General features: G+C 40.5%; 2 protein-coding genes across 2 annotated transcripts; both read right to left on the reverse strand.

Annotated features, from left to right (window-relative positions):
* Nucleotides 1-9,969: 9,969 nt before the first annotated feature.
* Nucleotides 9,970-11,288, reverse strand: LOC106650266 (chymotrypsin-2-like). Its single transcript, XM_014368193.2, has 6 exons — nucleotides 11,234-11,288; nucleotides 10,954-11,134; nucleotides 10,749-10,878; nucleotides 10,502-10,660; nucleotides 10,252-10,401; nucleotides 9,970-10,160 (listed from the first exon to the last, which is right to left on the reverse strand). The coding sequence occupies exons 1-6, from the start codon at nucleotides 11,286-11,288 to the stop codon at nucleotides 10,005-10,007; spliced, it is 831 nt and encodes a 276-aa protein (XP_014223679.1). The 3' UTR covers nucleotides 9,970-10,004.
* An 11,746-nt stretch (nucleotides 11,289-23,034) lies between these two features.
* On the reverse strand, nucleotides 23,035-24,261 carry LOC106650456. The gene is made up of 4 exons (XM_023460489.1): nucleotides 24,147-24,261; nucleotides 23,900-24,060; nucleotides 23,687-23,831; nucleotides 23,035-23,629 (listed from the first exon to the last, which is right to left on the reverse strand). The coding sequence occupies exons 1-4, from the start codon at nucleotides 24,243-24,245 to the stop codon at nucleotides 23,354-23,356; spliced, it is 681 nt and encodes a 226-aa protein (XP_023316257.1). The 5' UTR covers nucleotides 24,246-24,261; the 3' UTR covers nucleotides 23,035-23,353.
* Between the last annotated feature and the right edge of the window lie 74 nt (nucleotides 24,262-24,335).

The raw sequence follows: 24,335 nt of genomic DNA on the forward strand, positions 1-24,335 counted from the left end.
GTATAATATCGAACTTCGCTCTCGCGCCTCCCTGTATGACAGGTATATGCGGCGCACGCGTGTGTGTATGTGTACCGATGCTGCTTGGCTGCTGCTGCTGCGCTGACCATAACGCCGATGGGGTGCAGAGTGCAGCATATATATATAACACTGCCGTGCGACGAAAATGAACGAGTGGAGACAGATTTATGGAATATGGCCCGGGCTAACGGACGAAATTTGCGATTTTGCAGCATTTTCGAGTTGGCGCGCAGGGAGAGCGAGGGCAGGAGGGAGTTTTGTCGCGCGTGGTCTCCTCCAAATGCACCACGATGCATGCTGGCAGCTCTGCAGGAGCCGAGCGAGGCCGAGCGCGCCGCGAACCTGCGCTGCGGCTTTTCCGAGCGCCCGACAATTTTCCCGCGCCACAGTCACGGCAGTTTTGAAGCGGCGGCACCGCTAACCTCGGACCAAATTGTGATGCATGAGTGGTTTTAAAAAGCTCGAGCTTGCTCCGACTGTAACGTACGCACGCACACACGAATATACGTTTCGGCAGCGGCTACTTGTGGACCGCGTTGCACCAGACGCCTGTGCGCTGCAGCTTGTTAGTACGCGCGCCTGGATTTATGCACACGGTGTACGCAGGTACAAGTATTGCTTCCGCTTTTCTCGCCGTGGTACAATTTTTCGAGATATTCGTCACTGCCAGGCGGGCGCCGCAGGTATTGTAATGCTGTCGCTGCTGCAGCGTATCGGAATATGTGTATCGCGCGACTCCGCCGTTACGATGCTTGGATTATGATCGATCGTCGTGCCATTACTCAATTTAACTTGTCGCTTCTCGTTTCGTCGTTACACCTTCGTCCTTGTTTCTCTTTCTTCGTCAACTTGGACCTTATGACATACAAATTGGTACATTTACCTTGTGATTGTCGCTGCAAATATAATCAACGCGCGTCGAGCTGAATATGCAAGTTATTCGCTTCGTTGAGAACGCAAATCGAACAAGTATCATTTGCAAGCGTCGAGAATTCGATCGATACAAAAGTTAGCGAAAGAAATGAACTTTGAAGTATATACACGATACAAATTGGAAATTAAAAACTTGAGCCAACAAAGCAAAAGAAGACGTCAAAGCTCCCAACGAACGAGTAAAATTACTGGCTTTTCTCGCAGCGCACGCGATTTCATGCTGCGTACGCGTTTCTTTGCGAAAAGCGCCAATTGAGCGTATTTTAATTAAACACTTGTCACTCCGAATCTCTTTGCGCTTGGAAAAAGCTACGCACGGGACAGCAACAACAAAAAAAAGAGGAGGAGAAAAAAGAAGAAAATAATAGTCATTCTTCGCTTGGCATTTTTAACCGAGCGTGCGGACGCACACACACGGAATAACGTTACCTTTTTTTCTTTTTTTTTTTTTTATTTGCAGCCCCACGACGTTAAGCAAGAGCCAAGGTGTGAGTTTGATAGATCAAGCGAAAAAAAAATTACTTGGCATTTTTCGCTGCTGCCGCTGCTGCCGTCGTCATCATCGTATGAAAATACACATTTAAACGAGATTAGGTACAAATTTTTGTAACGTCGCGAAAAAAAAGGGAGAAGTTTATATTTCTCTCTCGCTCGCTCGCTCGCTCTCATCTCGCTGGCGTATATGAGCTAGCGCATATGTTTTGTTATATTATGCTCGGCGCGGCTCTCGCTCCTTCTCTATCTTTTATAGCGTCGGTACGTACAGCCCAGGCACACGAGCGCGGAGAATGATAACAAATCCAGGCCACGTTCCACATGCATGGCAAAAGCTCACGAAAGAGAGAGAGAGAGAGAGACTCGACTCGACTCGACTCGTCTCTCTGCTCTTCTCTGCTCTACGTGTGTGACCGTCCGGTATATATACCTATATACACATGGGCTTGCTGCAAGGGCGAGACGAAAGAGAGCAACCCGTGCCCAAGTCACGTAGCTAACAGTACCAGTACGCATAGTAGTGGTTGTACCAGTAGCAGCAAGAGAAGGAGACTAAAATGGAGCAGTCTTCTTCCTTTTTCGTGTGCGCGCGTGTGTGTGTGTCTCTCTCTCTCTCTCTCTCTCTGGGCTGCAGGGAACATCACGTGCTTCGGTGGAATACGACTTTTCGGATGTACGGTGCACAAGCCTCGAGCCGCTCGGACCACATCACATACGAGCTTTACCGTAAAGAAAGAAGATGAAATCGTTATGCCTGCGTTACGAGTGTGAAATATTACAGCCGTGGCTTAAATAATTTACCTTTTGCAATTTACCGAGACAAATCGCAGCCGTGACTTACCAAGTAATCTAATTTTTATCGACGTAAAATCGCGCTAATGAAAAGTCCTCGACGTTTTCGTATATAAAAATCAAAGCGAACGAGAAAAGATTTTGCGATGAAATAAATATGAGGAAAAATACGTCGATATATTATGTAGCTTACAGAGCTTTGAAGCTTAAGAATAGAGAAGGTTTCCCCGGCCAATGCATTAGCAAGATCAGCGATAGATTACTATGCTGTAAGATCAGCATCGCAGGCTGCAAAGATTGTCAGGAGCTTTGTTGTGAAATTTTCTACATCATATTTTACCAAACCGACCCGTTATTAACAGATTTTTAATTCATCGTATCCCGATAACTCGCTGAGAACTGGTGTCGAAAATTTCAATGTTACATGTGCAGCTGCGTGCGTTGGTTACATGCTCTTGGGTATTGTTTCCGATTCTGTCATTACATTGCGGCACATACATGCGATACGCGGCGATCTGTTCGTGTCGAGATCAATTAAGAATGTATTAATTATGCGGCCCAACGCGTTGAAGCATACCGTAATATATCGTTGTGATGGATCTGCTCGATCGATTCATTAAATATCAGGGCGAACGTAAGCTCGCTGACAACGGTACAATGTCATTGTAATCATTGTTCCCGTCGCAAAACAACGGCAACGTCCGAAACAACAAATTTTAAATCCTAAGTACGAGAGCACACAGCAGTGTAATAAACGCGGTGGTGGAGCTGGTTACGATCCGCATAGTTCGCAGAGCACGAGAGAAAGAGATATTAAAGTCGAGTTTATTAAGGAATTCACTGTGGCGGAAGACGATACGACGAGCTTATGCTCCAGCAGCGATATAAATCGCAAAAAATATGAGCATGAAAATGTCGCAGCGGATGCGCTCTTTGCATTGTGCCTTTGGACTCTCGACGGCTCGAATTTTATTAAGTATAATAAATATATACTCGAACGAAATTTCGGTTAAGCTCTAAATTACGAGCATTACGAGTCATTTGATTTAACTGCAACGCGCAGCGGGGCTGCTGCATATATATTATATGCGTCGTTCGTTTATACCGAATGACTTTGCTCGTTTTTAATTACTTTCGAGAAATTTCACCCCCACTGCCCGGCCCGACTCTGCGGCTTTTTGCGTGCTTGCGGGCAAAACTCGATTAACATAAAGTCGAATTTCCTGCTGCACCGATGAAAAAAAAAACCCCGAAACGAAAAGTTGACCTTTCATTCGGGGCGCGCGTTCTTTTATTTCCCGCCAACTTGTCCGCTTGTAACTTTTTTTATGGAAATCAATGGTTTTTACTGTAAATACGAGAAACAAAAAAAGGTCGAACAAAAAAAAAAGAACAGATACATTCGTTGACCTTTGAGTAGTCGTTGCGCTGTAGTTTGTGTTATAGTCCGAAAAACCAAGTTAGCAGTAAAAAAAAAGTTTCGTCGCAAATGTACTTTCCGAATTGACAATACCCGATTCGTTTGGAAGCATAAAAATGATATAATTTAAACTAACCACGCGTCGCATCGGGCGTCAATTTTGGATTCCGTGTAAAACAACCCATAAAACAGCCGTAAAAGCGACAGGATTGCAACGATCCGCCCATCCCAAAGTTTTCATCATGCCCTGAACAGTTTCGAGGTTCGCGTGGAATCAGTTATTTTATTCCAAACTCAACTTGAACATACAGAAATTTAATCGCGAACGTTTGCTATTTGCACAAGATCAACAACAACAACAATAGCTACATGGCCGTGAAAAAAAAGAACAGAATCCGAACAATACCAGAATTCAATAATACACAGGATACCACTCGTTGGACAATTTTTGTACTATTAATGGCGAAAGCGATTTCAAACAACTCATTGACTTTTATTTCCATAAAAAGCGAAATACGCGCACGAATAAAAATCAAAAGATGTAAAGCAAAATGAAAATCACTATGTACGTAGAGGTGCAGACCAATTATAATGTTGAAAGCTGCTGAATTGCAATTGATCGTCATGGCTTTCATCGTAAAAAAAAATATTACGAGCCTGTAATAATATATCTATATGCCGACGTAAAAGAGAAAAGAAGCTGACGCGACAAATCCCCTTAACGTCCCCGTCGCGCTTCGCGAGTACAAGATGCAAATCAGTATTATGCCGAGCACATCCTGCAAAACGTATATAACGCGATGCTCGCACGGTTGCCGATATGGATAAAAAGTTTTCGACGGATCGGCTCTATACTTTCAATGCAAATATGATCTCGATTAATTAAACAGTCGGTGCAGGTTAATAAAAGGAAGGGGAGAGAAAAATATTATTGATTTTTCAGCGTAGTCTACGGTGCGAGCAATCGATTCTCAATCGTATCATCGTTGGCTCGTTGCGGTCGAAAGGAAAAATTACTTCGCAATTCGCCACTTGTAGTTTGCGCTCGATCGCGATTGAAATCATATTTCTATATACCATAGACAAAATTGTAAGAAATAAAATTATTTTTATAAGTTTGCACTGAAAAAAATCTTATCGGTAGATCCAGCAAAAGTGGACAGCTCTATCAGAACAAGATATTTTGCTACCACAGTAAAATAATTAGGCAGAATAATTAGGCAGCTAAATATAGCCCAATAATTTTACTGTATCAGCCAAAAAAATTTTTTCTAATCATACTATCCTTTTTTGCTGGAACTACCACAAATTATTATAATGATTCAATCGATAGTGATTTTTTGAATATAGATTCGGGGACCAATGGTGGGGAAAAATAGATAAAGGTATACACCTTAACCCCAAAGACTATCATTTGTTCAAGTGCCATTAAGACTTATGTTGATCTAGATATGACGTATGTTGTTTTTCTGCTATAAAAAACTATGTCATCATTTCAATTTCAAGCAAATTACACGATAAAAGATGTTTTGACATCAATTTGGAGCAAAAAAATATAAACCCGAATGTTGTTGAAAAGTAAATTCCGATAATTCTTCGCATCGATCTGATGCGAAACTAAAAAATCAAAATCATAAAAATCAAAATCAATTGAATGAAAAAAGGGTGATAGTTTTAATAAAAAAGGATTCAATTAACATAATGTCTACTAGTTTCAAGACAAGTTCCGATAGAAACTTGGAGTTTTCAAACTAATTTTATAACAAATAAAAAGAGAATTTTTCTTTGATATAGTGGTTCATAAAACAAACTTAGAAAGAGTACATTTTTTCTCAAGTTTTAAAAGTTAATCCTCGAAATAATGAATGCAGAGAAGTAAATGTCTCTTACTTTGCATTCGCTTCAAGTATTTTAAAATACTTATCCAAGTCTCATTGTCGTGGGAATAACCTCAACAATTATGTATATTATATGCTTGAGATGAAAATATTCTAAACTGCCGAGCTGAGCTGAATGTGTAAAAAATTCGAGTCGAACGAATTGATAATTAAGCGCAAAAAGTAAGTTTTACGAACTCGGTTAGATCGCAAGAGACAATGGAAGTTAAACAGAGAAGAAAAAGTGGTTCTCCCGAAGCAAAATCTAGATTTTTCGAGTGAATGAGCACTGATTTGATAATTTTCACGAGGCCAGAAATTTATATGAGGAAAAAAGAAGAAGAAGAAGACGGCGACGACGAAGGGAGGCAATTTGCTAATTTCACTGAGAATATATCCAGTGCAGTCAGCGGTATATATTGCCGCGCGTCGAGAGATATCATAATGAGTTACATTATTCTCAGTCGAAGAAGGAAGATTTACTTATGAATGGGATTTTTCTCTCCTCTTGCGCGACTGATCTGCACTCTGCTGCTGCTTTCTCATCTCCATTGAATAAAGAAGGTGTAAATGTATGTACGTGAAAAAGCGCATCTCGTTAGTCAAACCCCGATACGACGACATTTGCTTCTTGATCATCCGCGCGAGTATTTGTTATGCACCGACTGTTCCATTTTTACTACTTCTTCTTTTTCTTCTCGTCAACATCTCGTACCTATTTTGCTGTGTTTTTTTCATTTTTTTTCTTTCTTTGTCATACGGCCTAATCGCCCAAGCAAAGAGTTGGTGCGGAACTACCCCCTTTTCCGCTGGCATTGTCACCTAGGATGAAATTAATATTTCCTCTCGTTTCTAAGAAAAGTACGGAATAAGGAAAGCCTTCTAGAGTATATATATATTATACGGGGCGCGCGAGAGAGTGGAACAGCCCGAGAGAAAGATAGACAGAGGTGAAAAGTTCGTGAAAATTGTCCAAGCAGAATAAAATTCCTCTTCCTGAAAATTACTGCATAATTTTCCGTCCTGTTTGCATTCAGCTGTGTTTTATAGGCTTTTTCGGAGCGAGCGACGCCTTGCTCGGACCGTATGAAGTAGTACATTTACCAGCCGTCATTCAACGCCGACCGACCGACCGACTGACTTCGGAAACGCTCCAATAAATGTTAAGCGGTCATTTTACCTTATCTAAAAAAAATCGTACTTCATCTCGATCGGAATTATATGCTCTCTTGTACTACGAACATTTTTAGCTTTCATAAGGATTTGAAAATCAAATAAAAATTTATTTGCTTTATAACCCGATCGTTTGACTTCGTTTTATTGCCGACATCATTTTTTTTTCTTTTGAAACGTGTTGATTGAGATTCTTAGTAAAAAAAAACTTGCCAGGAGATTGAGAGAGAGATAGAGAGAGAGAAAGAGAGAAAGAGGAAAAGGAATTTTAATGAAATGTAAAAATTTTTATCTTACCACGGAAGTTTACGAGAATCATTTTTCTGAGCAATACTTCGAATCTATTATTGAATCTTCGATCTTTCATATAAATTTTTTTACATTCAAATGTTTTGGAAACACAAATGAAGCTATTTATAAAATTCATAAGTTTTCATTAATCTTATTGTTCTCAGATTAAATTGAGTAATTAGTAACTGAATTTATTATTTCAAGCTGTTTTTCAGGGGGTGCTAAAAGCGGCATCTGAAATATGAGTGTTTCTGACTAACTTTTAAAATTGCACGTACTGATTTTTTTAGGCGTTATTTTAAAAGTTAGTCAGAATCACTCATATACGTAAGCGTTTTTTTTTCGAAATATCCAAATTTCAAATATATAAATCTTGAGCTTAACTGATATTATAAATAGACTTTTTTCTGCTATATAATCCGCTTGAATGATGAAAAATATTTACATCCAGCAAAAACCGTTGATGCACTGGTGAAAAGTTATCAGAGCACGAGTTTCATATGTACGGAAAAAATGTTGTAATTTTTTAAAAATAAAATCTGTTAAATATCTGAAACACAAAATATTCCCATTGGTATATTCACTGATAAAAAGTTCTCCGGTTAATGTAAACACGCATGAAAAGATTTATAATCTAAATAGCAATTTGTTCGTTTAGTATTTTATAATATAACATTCATACGCATCTGCTTATTAAAAATTCGTTCGAGTGAAAAATTGCACGGGGCCAAAGCTCACCGAAATTATTACGATGTAATTTTTATAATGACGATAAAGAGTCCTCTCGAGAATAACAGACAAGAACGTTGAAGGGAATAAAAATCAGTGGGAAAGCGTATATATTTGAGAAAAAAGAAGCTGCTCCTCCGCAGTTGCCCAGTTGGTAAGGAGCTCCAAGCACGGGGGAGAGTTTATGCTCCAATTACCCCGTTCGCAAAACCCATTCATAAATATACCGAGTTGTAATATTTATGGCTGTGCGCGTTGTGTTCTAGCAAACAGAGAGAGGGTAGATGCATTATGAACTCGCGCAACTGGAAAAGACCATTTCTATTATGTGTTTATTTATAAACGAGCCGCTTCCATTGTCCACATTAGAGATTGCTCCTATTCGTTCGTTTAAAAAATTGAATTAAGCATCAAAATTTGAATTCCGGAAAAAAAGAGGAGTCACGTCTTGAAAAGTGTGCCTTTCAACTTTTTTTCTGGGCCACCCACATTCATAGAATTTCACGCTGGACTCTGGGGGCTTAGAAAATGTGTCGAAAAATGTCTTATACTTTCTCTGGCATAGTTAAAAAAGACCAAAAAGTAGTTGGAAAATATTTTTGGAGCCACACAACATGCCAGAGTGTAAGTAGCATATACGATTCCCTCAGGTATATGGAAAAACAAGAAGTTTCTTGTGTGCGTCAAAAGAAAAAAGAAGAAGAAAAATAAATGAAAACCAAAAGTTTCGTACTTTTTCACTACATAAGCATAAATATTTGGACTTGAAGTTCGTACGATCGACATCCTGCGACGTTGTTACGCGCCTTTTATTTTCCCACCAAGAGTATCAGATTTTATATAATGAATGAATCGCAATCGCGTCGGGATCGAAAAGCCTTTGATCAACTTTAAAAGCCACTAATTCACCTCCTTCTCGTAATCCGCTCTTCGCATACGTACACGCGGTACACAGATGAAACGGAAGCTTTGCCAAAGCAATCGAGAAATAATAATAAAAAAAAAAAAAAAAATTAAAAAGAGAAACCAGAACTGTTAGGAGAGGTTCTCTATACGCTCCGCGCGTACGTAAGTATGCACTTGATGCACGTAATACAAATTACATTCATGTGCGTTTACCTATGTATGAGCCCCCGAGACAAGAGTACTAAATGAACTTTCGAGTGCACTGCATGTACCTATACGTAAGTTGCAGACTCATATACATACGTACAAACACACGTACGTACGTAAGAGTCGGATATTCTCTTTCTCTGTCCCTTACCCTCCTTCGTACGTACGTAGGGGTGCATAGACCAGCTGCTGCGCGTGTTCGCGTTTATAAATACTTGCATCGCCGCTCGATGCGTTTAATACACATCTAATACAGAGCTCGCACGCGGGGAGCTCGTTTATAATAAGCGTTTCGAAAATCTAACGTCGTTCGTTTTTCGAAAGCACACACACATGCGTGTGCTTGAACGGCACGAGCTCCTCGTTGTTATTGTTCACTCGAGCACCGAATTTAATAGTGTATACACACTCAAACTTCATAATACAATGACAATAGAAACGCGGTTACGAAATCATTTACACGAACTCACGGATTTGACAATATTTTAATTGTGTTCTTTAAATATTATGTAGCATTAAAATTCAGGGAAGTTTGAGATAATAGTGTGCTCGATTATAGAATATAGAAACTAAAGACTCTTTCGTCATTTGTACGGCTCTCTCTCTCTCTCTCTCTTGGTTTTCATTAAAATGGCAATATATATTACGCACCGGTTCGTGTAAATAAACACGGAAATTTCGTATAATGATGTTTAATGATAATATTGTGCCAATTGACTTGGGTACACACGGTTATAACGCACACATAGCTTGATTTATATTGATCAACGAGTATACGCGATACACACTTGTATCCGATAAATGATTGTATATATATAGCAAATAACCCAAGCCGAAGTAATCCTTATCAATGTTATAACACGTATCTTATACGGCTGCTTATTACAGCATAGCGAGACTCTCGTCGTTTAATGACGCGAATTCTCGTAAAAATATTTTTCATGTTATTAAAAAATCACGGATTCATTGATGTGGAAAAGATATCGTAATAAAATAAAACAGATTTGTCAACTTTTCGAACTAAAAATTTATTCGTACAAACTTAATAAGTAAATAATAAATAACCATTATCTAAGTATAAATTGGGTCATCGTCGCTTACAGCAACGAATCGGGGATAATTTATAATATAAATTATTATACTATGCAACAATTTGCGTTTCAGTCTTCGATCATATTCTTCTTAATCCAAGGAACGTAATAAGAAACTTTCATGAGTAAACTTGGATACTTGTCCTCGCCGCAGAAGTATGAACCTTTGACGATTCCAATCAGACGATTGTTCTGTACACTGATGGCTGGCCCACCCGAATCGCCCTAGGATACAAAAGCGATCGTAATATACAAAATTGGAATCTCACCCAAAAGTCGTGTAAACGATGTGTAAAAAAAATTTATGTATACATACATTGCAGGAGCTTTCCTTTTTAGGACCTCGGTAGCAAAACATGCCCTCGTCGATTCGCGTCACTCTATCCCATGTAGCTACGCAATCCTTAAAGTTGTGGACATTGGCCATGGCCATTAACATATCATTCGGTAAACCAGTGATGTTGCTCTAACGATATACAAAATAAAAGGGACGAGAGATAATTAGCCGTCGTTGAAAAACTTTTATAAAAGTTCGTATTTTATAGGTTTTCTTTTTCTTTTCTTACCCCTCTTCTTCCCCAGCCGGTGATGATGAGTTTATTGCCTTCGTTGTAATAGTTATCTGTCGTCGCTAATTCGATTGGCTTGACTTTGTCTTTGAACTCGATATCCTGGGTAAGGCGAATCAGGGCAATATCGTTGTGCTGCAGCGTCTTGTTTTTTTTCTACGACGATCGGATTTTGAGACGATGAGATCAAAAAATTTCGCCAGACAATTTTCGTAATTCATGAGAGAAATAAACGTCGACTTACCACGTCTAATAACTTTGGTGTATACTTTTCATGCAGTATAAGCGCTTCCGCGTTGTAGACTGTTGCATCTCCATCTCTCAATTGATTTGTTCCTACTGTGACCTTTATCGCCTGTGTATCATTTGTGAAACTAAAAATAATCGAATGAAGAATTGCTTCTTGGCAGCCGCGATGAATTACTAAAGATGATTATAATTATACGTACTCATAGAGACAATGAGCTGCGGTGAGAATGTAGCGCTTGTGTATGATTGAGCCTCCGCAAAGGAAACGTTGGTTATGCCGCAACTGAACATTATGAGGAAACTGACCATCGCGAGCTTTAACTCCTTGAGTTACTCTTGAAACGACATCGTCGTCTTCTTCGACTGGCAGTACCGAAGCGTCTGCGGGTGTGGCACGCCCAAGTTTTATTTAGCACTTTGAAAAGATTTAAAAAAAAAAAAAAAAAGAAGAGAGAAAAGAAAACACAAGTGTGAACTTACCGGCAATGGAGGCCGTCAAAATTGTCGATAAAACGAGTATAAAGTACAACAACATCGCGACGTTTTATTTCCACTTTTTTTTCACCGTCAAACAAACTGTGCATCCGAATTTATACTGCTGAATCGTTGTCGACCACGGCACATCGCGATAAGAAATTCGGGCATTGAAATTAGTCTAATCGAGTGCAATAAGCTAAATTCGATCTCTTACTGAACTGTAAAATTAATGTATTAGCGATTTCTGCGCGCACGGACGTGGGAGCGGCGAAGCGATTATAAGCTTAATGAACGTGAAGGCCGGAGCGAGTGCGCGCAAACTTTTTGACAAATTTTATTGATATAGTATACCGCGAGAGATGCAGGAAAAACGTCGCTGAAATTGGCGAATTTCGTTTATCTACGGTTCAAAGGGTGCATAACGAGCCACTAGAGAGGGACGGCGTATAATAAACGCACGGTGTGGTTTTATAAATGTATAATCATAAAATTAGCATCGAATCCTGAACAATCGCGAATTCGATCGGGCGTGCGATAGGCTCGCAGCCGTTTATAGCGTCGAGCACATACGCCCCAACAAAAAGGTGCTAGGACATATCGCGCTTATAATATTTTTTGTGTAAATGCAACCGATGACCATCGAGAGCGGCAGCAAGAATCAAACGGAGCGGGACAAGATTTACTTGTCATATATGCGACTCGTCGATCGCAAGCTCGTTCGCATATCGTAAAAGCTCACGTCTATGGATCAATTTTTGTGCAGCGTAGGCAGTCTTTTTTTAACCCTCCGAAATCCAACTTGGAGACTCGACGTCTGTGTATGTATGTACGTATAGAAGGTCGTCATTGCGAGCATACGTTGCAACAGCAGCAGCCGCACCATGTAGGCATGCGTATTTTTGGTATTTTTTCCTCGTTCGGCAAATTTTCGTCCGAGCCGGGCCTGGAGAATGCCCGAGGGACGAGGCACTTCTCTCTCGTTTCCCCAAAAAACGAATCATCGACAAAGCGAAACGCAGCTCGCGACCGTATACATAGGTATGTGTACGCTCTACGGCGCAGTTTTAGCTCGTGCTCGAATATTACTCGCCACCGTCGCTGTTGCTGCTACCGTATAAACTACTACTGTATACATGACTATGATAGTCGATTGCCAAAAGAGATTCAGCTTGTAGGTACTCAAACGAACTAACCGGCTCGACGCGTGTATCTCTGCCTATACATACACGCATATACACATTGGCCATGGCGCAGCGAGGGTTCATTTCCATGGCTTTTTCCCTCTTCCCGTCTCTCTCTTATATCGGAGTGTATAACGCAGGCTGCCGACCGAGAGAGAGAGAGAGAGAGAGAAAATATGCCCTCGAGCCGAATGACAAACGAAACAGCCTCGTGTCCGGGATATATTCGCCGCAGAGGCTCGTCGTTTTTGTAACATGGTCCCGTGCACGTCCGATGCGTCTAATTGACACCAGAGCGTCTAGCTCAATTTACACGAGAGACTCGTATTAAAGTAATTTTTTTGTTCCTCCTCTCTTTCTGTTTCTCTCCGGTCCGCATTCGCGTTCAAAGCTCTACACCGTACCGAGCTCGTCAAATCTCTATACATAGTCCGGCTTCGCGTCGTGCGTGCGCGCACTGCACAGGGGTTAGTAGCTTACGGCGCGGAAGGGCATTTATTTCCTTCTCTCTCTCTCCTTCTCTCTAGGAAATACACTGTTTGCACATTTTGCGTGAAGTAGGAAACGAGCAAAATTGTTGTTGCGCCCGCATAGCCTAGATGTAGCCTACTGATGCTGCTGCTGCTGCGTAAAAAGAGGAGAAAAAACGATGAACCGGTGACGAATGTTTGTCCCGTGCCAACGTTTGTGCGGCATATATACGTGAAAACGTGATACGCGCGTCGCGTACCTGCAGCTGCAGCTCTGCTCGCTCGCGAAAACTAGGCGCACTGAATTTTCGTGATAAAACTTTGACAATGAGAGGCACGGCCAAGCGTCAGTAGTAGCGAGCCTCGCGGACTCGGCTGGTGTGTGTGTGTGTCTGTGTGTGCAAAAGTTTTTCATCGAGTGAGATTTTTCAAACTAGCGATGCTATCGTTGGTAGCGAGCGCGCGCTAGCTTTCCGCGCCGGGTCCGAGTCATACACCCACACACACACACGTTTGCGTATATATATTTGCAGTGGAAAAAAAGCTCCACTACGTGATAATGTGTGACCTGCCGCCACTGTTTATATACACACTCGGTGTAGGCGATGGTACACAAACGAATAAAAATAAAGAGAGAGAGAGACTGACGGACTGACAGATGTGAAAAAATGGCACGATTTTTAACTTTTAACGCTTGCGTGCGCCTACTACCCTACGCACTAGATATATATGATTTTTTATTAAAATTTATTCTCCCATTCGATCGATAAAAAGATGAACTCTCGAAATAAAAGAGAGAAAATTTATTTGAATCGTTCTCGTTTTCTTTCGACTGCGTTATTTTGCCATTACGATCATGAATAGATTTATACGTAAGCAAAAAGAAACGAGTCTGGTAGACGCAGGCAATTTTACCAACAACACACAATGTATCTGGTTTTAGGGAAACCTCAGTTTCCTCGAAGAAACCCTTACAGCGATCGTCTGGCTCTTGTCTGCGCAAGGAAACTCGCTCGCACGGTACATTATAATGGCACGTGTGCGTCTCAGGTATATATACCTGTACCCCTTACGCGTGTATGTATATAAAATAATGCGAGCACTCGGTGATATTTTCCACCGTGACGTAAATCCACCCAATTCGAGCGACTCTCGCGTGCGCACATAACGCGTATATATACGTTTATACACAATGTACGCGAAACCGTCGTGTGTACTTACGTAACGCAACGAGGAGCTTTGATGTAACCGAGAGCGCATGTTATAGCTACCTATAACATTGCTTGCTGTGCGCAGCGCAGTTGGCAGCTTGCAAGCTCCAAAGCAGCCGATTTTTTAATGCGTCTGGTCCAGCGCACAAAGGACGTACAATGCGACGACGATAATAATAATAATAATAATAATGATTATGCGTTTGGCACGAGGCGTCGTCACGACATGCAGCTGTTATATTATCTCAACTACAGGATCGTGAGCGACAAAAGTGAGTTGGGTATACTTTATTGATATTAACTTTTTAGCTTTCAACGTGGCCAGCTGTGTAATTACTTGGGCAAAAGTCTGGAAAAATCAGCGCTGTCCGGGTCAATTATACGCCGCGCGTTTACCGCGCTTCATTGCGCTGACGAGTCACGCGGCTAATAGGCTCGACCTTTTGAAACAATCAACGTCGCTGTCCCGCCGAAATTTGCCATATCCTTTCTCATTACGATGCAATATAGCCGAGCGCAGCGCACCTGTAACCGTAACTGTTGCATCCGCGTACGTACTCGTGAGGTAAATCGAGCGCAGGTGACAAAATACGCGTGTTTTTTCCTTTTGAAATCCGCGTAGCGCACTGTCAGCTGAATCTCCAAGCCGTATGTACATGAAATTCAAAATATATACGTATCCATATCGAATGCATAATTCACCGAGCTCGCTGCAGCTCCCGTATTATATATTACAACGGGTGCATCCAAAAGGTCACTCCCTTCCGCGCGCTCGTCCGAATCCACTCGGGCACACACACTCACACACACATGTGCGGCCGTACGTCTGTTTTTAAAACTTTCCCTTGCTGCAACGCGAATGGTACGCATCCGCGTATATATACAATGCACTCTTTTGAAAAGCATTCGAAAGCTCGCATAAATGCAAAGCTCGTCGATCGAGATGCTCTATGAAGTAATGCGTATCAGTCGGAAAGGGAAATGAGTTTTCATTTTCTCGCTCGACTGCAAAGTTTAATCACTAACAAAGTTGAAGTCTTAAAAACGATCGTAAATAGACTTTTTGAAGCGAGCGCCCAATAATTATTAGCATCCTCCCTTCACCCTTTCGATTCGATCGCGCCCTCCTCATCTTCTTCTCGTTGCATTTAGCAACAACACCACCAACGATAATAACACGATACACGATATGTCGATTTAGCTTACATTTGATCCGTGCGGAGCGTAATTTTACGCTCGCGTACAATAGCCGATGCATACTACGCTCATGTATACATTGACAACGAAGGGGGGGGGGATATGTCCGTTGTCCGGACAGAAAAGCTTTCACCCCTTTAGTTGGCCTCGACGTGCTTTCTCATTAGCACTACTGCCATACATTACTCTTTTCGAATTTACTCGAGGCGCGTAATAATAAAATGGCCTCGACGAGCTGGACTCTATATTGTTCTGCAACTTTTGCACTCCCATTGACGAGAGTTGCACTTCGATTCCTGCGCAGGAATCATTTCCTGAAATCTTTTACGATAACGAAGCAAAATAAAAAGAATAGATTCGCATCGATACGCTGGAGTGCTTCCAAGTCTCGGCAAAGTATTAAAATCTTCGAACAACGAATAAAGTAAAAATACGTATAATAATTGTACTCACGAGGAGTGGCGGCGACGAGGAGGGTCGAGGATCGTTGTTGCGCGAAGCCCAGCAGCAGCAGTAGAGCAGCGGCGCCGAGAACGAAGCCAGCTCCTAGATTCTTCCTCATATCCGAAGAATGTGTGCCAGGGGTGTAGGCTCGCGGTCCGATCACATGATACGCGGTCTCTCGTCGACGATCAAGCCATAATTACCGCAACTCGTATTGTCGTTGTCCCGCCGATAATGACGCACCGCTGCCTCGAGTACTCCAACAACAACGAGCTCCAGTGATCTCGTCGATTTTCTCCAGGCGTCGTCTCGTTCATCGTAGCGTCGTGACTTTTCCGCTCATGCCCTCGTGGCGGCGGCGACGGCGGCGTCGGCGACCGTCTCTGAAAGCAATATAAAAGCGAGTGTTTATCAGCAGCTCGTTTATAGGTATATATAGCGACGTATACAGCAGCGCCGAGGCTATATATCGAGCTTTTGTCGGGTTGCGCTTGCGACGAGAGACCGAGCGAGCGTCGCAGACTACTCGTGCGTGCGCTACATTAAACGCTTCGAAAGTCTCATGCATTTATTCATGATCTCGACTCGTTTATCTATATATATGTATATAGGCGGGGGAGAGGACGCGCGAGCGTGAAAACTTGGCCCGCAACTCCTCGACATCCTCAGAATTTCCGTAACAAATTCACCCACCCCCCCCCCCTGCTATCCTCTCCATATAGCCTCTGCCGGGTCTCCCGATGTAATCTGAAAAATTGAGAAAAACTCATCTTTGAGGGTGAACGCGAGCGCTCGAAGCAAAACAACAACGTTAAAAAGTAAAAATTACAATAAATTTAAAAAAAACAAGCGCACGCGCCTGTCCACCATCTCTCGGATAGACGTAGAAATCTTTCCGGCAGCATCGCAGCCGTGCACGAACGCGTCGGTGGCGGCGGCAACTGCAACGAGCAGCAGCAGCAGTATATATATAACTAGTCGGCGGTGCAGTTATAAACGAATCAAAAGCTCGAGCTGCGCACACACACACACACACACATCCCTATGTAGCTGCGCGCCTGGCCGGTGTATGGTAATCCATCGCACGTGCCCGTAAATCATCCTCGTGCCAGCGAGCTTTCGAATTGATTGCGTTCGCGGCCTGCATCGCGAGCTCGTCTTTGTGCGCAGCTCTGCGCGCTATACGTATATACGTCTGTGTAGGGATCTCTGTGCGTGTGTGTAGGTCCGGCGTGTTGACGCATACAAGCGCCCGCGCGCGCGATTTAATGACTCCAAAGGGCCGACTGTACGCCTGACGTTAACTCGGGAAACGGATGCGTGTATACGCGCGCAGCCGACAATCGCTAGGCTTAAAAATTATCGTCCGCATGCGCCACCCTATACCCATCCTCACCCTCTCTCACCACACACACACACACACACGTATACAATCTCGAATAATCGACTATTCACTTATTTTATTTCACACGATCGCTCGTAGATATATAATGTACGCGTGCCTGTGTATCGAGTGTGAAAAATTCCTCGGCGCGTTGTTTAAAATATTTACTGCGCTGTACGCGCGAGCATTACGCCTACCCGCAAAAATATCTCTCGCGGCTATACTCGACAAATTACTCGGCCGATGAAAAATGAAGCACAGTTTTAAATATAAGCGTATCCGTTCGCAAAAACATAATAAATCTGCCTTTACAATGATCGAATTTGTATCGTGCATAGATTTGAAAAAAAGATGGGGAAGCAATTAATAAAAACGAACGACTCGCAATGTCATAAGGGAATACGGTTTTCGGCGTTCACCGGCTACCACGACCATCGATCAAATCGATTAAAAACCTGCGAAGCTCGCGTATTTGGCCGCATATTAATGCTATATGATACGCGCGCCACGCACACGTGAGCTATGTGTGTATTGGCTCGATCCTTCTTGCGAAAAAAAAGATCGCACTCGTCGTCGTCGTCGGTGGGCTCGGCAAATATTTGCCAATCGAAAAAGTCAACGCGAAGCCTGCTTTTTTTTCGTCGTGATACTTTTCGGGCGAGTATAGTACGGATCGCAGTCGCGAGTCGAAATTCACATTCAAACTGCGATCCTGACAAACAGGCGACACCTACTATACAGGCACCTCGTATAGCGCATATAGCTCAAATATATATATACCGATAGGCAGATAGTCGGCATAGACATCCCTTCTGTGTCGGCTCGACGTTGCTACCCTCGAGTCGAGAAGAGAGAGAGAGAGATAAATATGCGCGATAAGAAATAGCTCTGTGTGTGTGTGTGTGCAGCTTACCGGGCGAAGCGTCCTGATGGTGTATTATATATATATATCGCAGAGCTAGCGAGAGAACCGAGGCAGATAGGGGCCAGCACTCGACGGTCGACGGGCGAAATCCTATAAGAAAACACGCTGCGAAATCTACTGCTGCTCCGTATCCGCACTGCGGCCCGTGGTATAATATATATTCTGCACCCACAATCGAGATCGACGCACGAGACACCCACCACACGCGTTGGCTGCGATCGTTTTTACCTCTTTTACCTATACGATAATTATGTCATGGTCGTCGTCGCAGTCGCGCGCACAGCACATTTGTGTATTAAAAAAAAAAAAGAAAGAAAGAAATCAAGGAAAGCAGCACAGTTACGTATGCAGAAGCACACAGAGGGGATGCAAAAATCGTCACGGATGCGCTCCGCAGCGCGAATCTCTTCGGATACTACTGGCTGGCCGATGCTGCGCGCGAATCGAGCGCTTATCTCGCTCGCTCTGCTCCAGGCCAGGAGCGTAAGGGGGATGCTGCGCTTCTAATGGCTATACCACCACCACCGACGCGTTGCCGCCGACGTCGCCGCCACCGCTGCCACCGGTTCCATCATCATAATGGTTCAACAGAGTGTGTGTGTGTGTGTTTATGTATGCGAGGGGCTCGCGATGGTAGCGCCGCTGTATCCGTTGAGCTGTAGCTACCCCCCTGAACGAGCTCGAGCGCAGGGAACCAATGTACCAACGCAGCTATAGTATGGCACACTCAACCCCTATCTATAAATGTATATAGGTATATACCTGCGCGCAAAAGATATATTGCATCGGATGCTGCTTAGGGATTCTGCGCGCTAACAGCGACTACACTCGACCTTATCTCGGGAGCAACGACTCGACCGCCACCAATAACGATATTAATTATTGTCGCATTGCTCCTTTATCGAATCTTATGTCGTTACTAGCTCTTTCTCCGTGCGCTTTGCGAACCGTGCAATCACCTTTTTTTCATTTCTAAATGTTCTGCGATAAGATATCATTTAAAAAAAATTATTATTATTATTATTCGTTGTACAGGTGAATAATGTGAATCTTCTATAATACGAAATGATTTAAAACTTATATTGCTAATATTGCTTTGGCTGATCAATTTTCTTAACATCATTTGTGAATATTATTGAATTCAAGTTATTTAGCTTGAAGTGTAACATTATTACAGAGAAATTATACGTTAACAAGATTCTAAGAAAGGCACATTGAACCGTTCTAACAAGTAATTTTCATTTTTATAAGCATAACATTAATATGACACATTGTTATTAACTTTATTATAATTATTTTAGAATGAAAGGGGAACTTAAACACCAATCACGCGTTCAAAATAATTGTAAAATAATTGACAAAACACCTGATTTTAAAACTCTTCGATTTTTCGAAGTTCTACAAATTATTCAATAGGAATTAAACTCTGTAGGCTTCTGATATCGTCAATATTTTCAACAAAAATTGCATTAAAAATTCAAGAATATAACGTAAATAATTAAATTGAACTTAATGGAAACATGAAAATTGAATTCGAATATGATAACGCAAAGCTCGACATTAGACACCAAAATCCGTCACAACTATTCAGAGAAATGATGATTTATTAATTGTAAACTTATTATACGTTGATCTCCTTAAATCTATGTCAGTATTATATTACTAGCCACTTTCCAGCATGCTTAATATTTTTCAAGTTTTGCTTATATACTTACTCACGCTTTCTAACAAAATTTAATCAAGATGAAAATAGTTTTGAAACAATCAGATCTCTACAACAAAATAGCTTAAGTTATTTGATTTAATTACTTTTTAATGTGAAAATTATGTGAACATATTTTTATCTTGATATTATTATTACTATACAGTCGAAATATCTTCGCAATCTCTTTTGTTATATTCGACGTTCTCGATGTAAAACAATAAAATGTATACGAGTTACTCTCAAAACCCATTTAAAATCGATAAAAAAGTTTTCAAATGCAAAGTCGCAAACAATTCCTTTATTAAAGTTCCTGAAAACTCTCAAGTTTGGTACAGAAGAATTAAAACCCTATTTGCTACGTCAGTTTAATTCGCTTAATTTTATTTTAAATGTGATTTACTGAAAATCAAGCGCCCACAATAATATGACCAATAGATATTTTCCCAGCGTAATCACATGGTTAGTAGATTTTTTTTAAAAAATATAACTCAAAAGAAAAATGTGTGAAATAGTGAACAGTTTAATACAGATCAAAGATATAAATATTAAAAACACGTTGCCATTAAAAAAGTTCAAATACTCAACAAAAAACGCGCGTGCTCGAAAAAATGTTAAGTAATTCCCAAAATCCTCGAGTGTCCGATTCGAACTCGAGTCCAGTGAAATTCGAAAAATCGGATACTCGTACATTCCTAGTTTAGAGTCGAGCTCTGTATTATGTATAACAACATCGATAGCCCTCTATAAGCATCCATCCAAGGCTAGTCCAGTGTAGATTTATAGAAGAGTTTTTTACCACGATAACTACCAATAATCTCCCAAACACTCACACTCAATTATCTGCATAATTCAATGTGTTATAAACCCTTCATATCCTACAGTCCACGTATCGACCCGCTCCAGCAAGTGTTTCTTATAAATGAATAAATATAAGTAAGGTGATTAATTCGAATCAAGTCAAAATGACGCTCGAAGCCGCGTACATATCCGTGAAGTGCAGGCAGACAGAAAACTCAAGTTCATTTTTGACGCATTTTTAATTTGATCCTGATGATCGTGAAATTTCTTTCGGAAAAATTTTCAACGCACACCGCAGAAATCAAAATTTTCAGGAAATTTCTGGTTTTCTTATTTCATTAACAATTCCAAAGCACATTTCCAATTTATAGTAGTGCACGTCGATCTGTTTAATTATCCTCAGTGATAAAGCCTGTAGTACGTTGAATGTGGGATCGAATACATAACATTAAATTCAATGAAGCTGCTTTTGTGACGTATATTTGACGCAATTTATTTCTCACCGGTAAATTACTGCGTAACGAATTTTGACATTTGAAACCGCCGTGGTTACGTATTGTTCAGCTTTATCTCGTGACACTATCATTCACGCAGAATTTTAGCTTCGATATCCGAGATTTTTCAAGTACATCCATTGATCAACAACAAGTATCATACATCTGCTTTTCATCCAAAGAATGACTGAATTGATAAAGACTATTCTTACTAAAATTATTTGAGAAGAGAACTTTTGCAACTCTTTCGATTTTTTTTTTTAGTCATCGACCAAGCCAATTTGAATTTGAAACAAACCTACCACGATACGAGATGTGCCAAATGAGAGAGCCAAATACGAGGGTGGGGGCGCGCACTACTGCCCATTGACATAGATTTAGAAATGGATTAAGTTAATGAAATTTATCATTTGTCACTGACCTCAACGAAACAAGGTAGTTTGAAAATAATCGAAAAAATCCCATGTATGCGCGGCTCGCGTTGGCAGTCGATTTTAGTCAGGAGTGAAAGCCTACGTACAAAGGCCATTTTACAAAGCTTTAAATTTTGACATTTCGTTCAATTATAATTTACAATGCTCCCATTGTTGATGGACTAATTGAAAATTTTAGCTATTACGCTTTGTTCTATATTTCGATAGAGCTAAATAAATTGCTAAACCCAACCAGTGAACTGTCGAAAGGAAAAAAAATCAAAGTTTGAAGAAGTAAATGATGTTGGAAATTTGACCTAAATAAGTAAAAATATTTTGTATAATTCAATTCGTTTATTCAATGTTTTAATACTTCTTTCAACTTTACTGTTAACAAAAATCGTGACAAAACCATAAAACTATCTCTCGCACGTGCACACAATACTCAAACGTTATTCAGACGTATTTCTAAAGTCTACATGAACTTTTATTCTTTCTCGAGATTCTTGATGGCTTTGCGGAATTGGTTGGCCAAGATATCTTTAATTTCAGTTCTAAATGAATTGAGGAAATGTTCTTTCAACAGTACGGTATCAGAACGGTTTTTCCTCAACGAAATTTCAGGATCAGCGATTTTCACATTGATATCATGAATGTGCACCGTACCAGGCATTCTGTTGTAATCGATATCAACAACAAAATCAATTTTAATGAAGTCGATGTTGATGGTCAAATCGTCCATGCGAGCTCGGAAATATTGCGATTGCGCCTGAAAAAAATAATAACCATAAATTGCAATGTATGGTGCATGTCGATGTGGCTAAATCTAACTATTTTTATAAAATGATATTTATTTACCCTGAAATGATCATAATGGATTTCAGGCTTTTTGATTCCCATGCTTAATTTGACGGAGAATTTCAAACCATCGGCATCAATTACAACATCTTTGGTTCTCCTTAAATTGAGATTTCTGAAATTCGTTACATAATTTTTTAATATTTTATCAAACAAACTAAAACTCAAAAATAGTAAATATTACATCAAAATTTACAGTACTCATTATTTATTTGTGAATAATTTACCTCAGTGTTCCATGATCTACATTGAATTGACCATTTTTGTCCCCCACGACGTAGTGTAGAGACAAACGACCATTTGCATCGTCAAGGGGCATTACTCCCAGCTCTTTTCCCATTAATGTTTTTGAGAGTCCGTCCAGAATGCCATCGAAGATCTGATTCTTCATAGACTTAAAGAAAAATAAAAAATTTAGCAAATCGATGTATTTTAAAAATTTTTATGAAGCTGCTTGATTTATTGTACTGCTACAATTGCTTGTCGATATGCTGTACCTGAAGGTAGGAGACATTCTCTGCCGTAACATTAGTTATCGCGCAGTGAAAGACGCAAAGTGCACAGAGAGCAGCGATGATGTTTCGAGCCATCTTTGTTGAAATCTACTCTTATTTTGTAAAAAATCTGCTCGGAGCTTCATTTTATATACTCTTTTTTTCTGATTAAATTACGATGTAATCATAGATTTTTCCACCGAATTACACGTGTGACAACTCCCCGGTCGTTATCAAGCAATTACAAGCGTCTAGTTCAACCACGCGTTTTCATTGAAATATTATGTAATTGGTTTTATATGTTTGAATGATCTAAATCAAATTGCTTGCTGATTTAAATGTATTAAATACAGAAAGTCATATTAATCGGACATTAAATTCTAGTTGTAAATTATTTTAAGTTGATGATAGTTTCATAATCGTTTGCAAAGCAATCAATATCTGTTTAATTTAGAACTGTGTTATGTTATTAAACTATATAGTGAGTATTTCACTCATTTAAAATTTTATTTTTTAACAATTTTAGTCATTACAAAAGTGATTCGATGCTCATGGATTCTCCAATTTGGCAAAAGCAGCCTTGAAGTCATCCTCGATTATTTTTGGCAGTCGTTCAACCAATCTAGATTTTATTATCTTCCCTAAACAGATATCGGGCAAGGAGCTGATCGTCACCACGGTTTTGGGCGAAAAACGGCAATGCATCTCGCGTAGCGATGTGCTACCCATGCCTTTGTGATTCGAATCTATGACCATGTGCAAAACAAAGTGCTGCACTTCGAGTTGAATATCCTTTCCAATGAACTCGAATATGGGAGTCGTTACCTGTACAGAGGCGCGTCATTATCAAGGAAAGTATCTCGTTACGCGGCTGTGTCTTACCCTGATTTTTTCGTAGTTTATTTTGGCGTGAGGAATCGCTACCGTGAATTCCAGACTAAATTTTACCGTCGTCAGGGAGAATGCTGTCAGGGGTTGCTCCGAGACACATTTCACATTTTTCACACGACGTAAATTATTCAGATCACTATTTAACAAAACGGAAATAATAGTTTCTGATTTTACATTGTTTCATATCAGTATTCTTTGATATACCTAAATTTTCCATTGATCAACTCAAAGTCCCCTCCAAGAACTTCTATATCCAGTGGTCCGGTTACATTCTGAAGTGGTAGCACACCAGGCTCTTTGTCCGACAATGCTAGAGCTATTTTTTCCAACAACGAGTCCACGAATCCGTTGTCGTTGCACAGTACCTGCATTTTACAGGCAAGTATGTTTGGTTAAAATTCAAAAACAAAAAAAATAGCATTCACTAAAAGAATGAATTAAAAAAGTTCACCTGGGCGGCTTGCACTTCGATTACGAATTCAAAGTGTAAAAGAGCACATATTGCGAAAACAAAATTGCGATGCGCGACATATTTTTCTATGCGAATCATTTCAACTACTTGTTGATTAATTTTTTTCGTAGTAGTGAATATTTTTTAATAATTTTAGTGCAGTTTCAACGAAAAAGAAAATAATAGTAA

This window comes from Trichogramma pretiosum, unplaced genomic scaffold, assembly GCF_000599845.2.
Source record: "Trichogramma pretiosum strain Unisexual culture from Peru unplaced genomic scaffold, Tpre_2.0 scaffold5, whole genome shotgun sequence".
In the NCBI taxonomy this organism is placed as follows: Eukaryota; Metazoa; Arthropoda; class Insecta; order Hymenoptera; family Trichogrammatidae; genus Trichogramma; species Trichogramma pretiosum.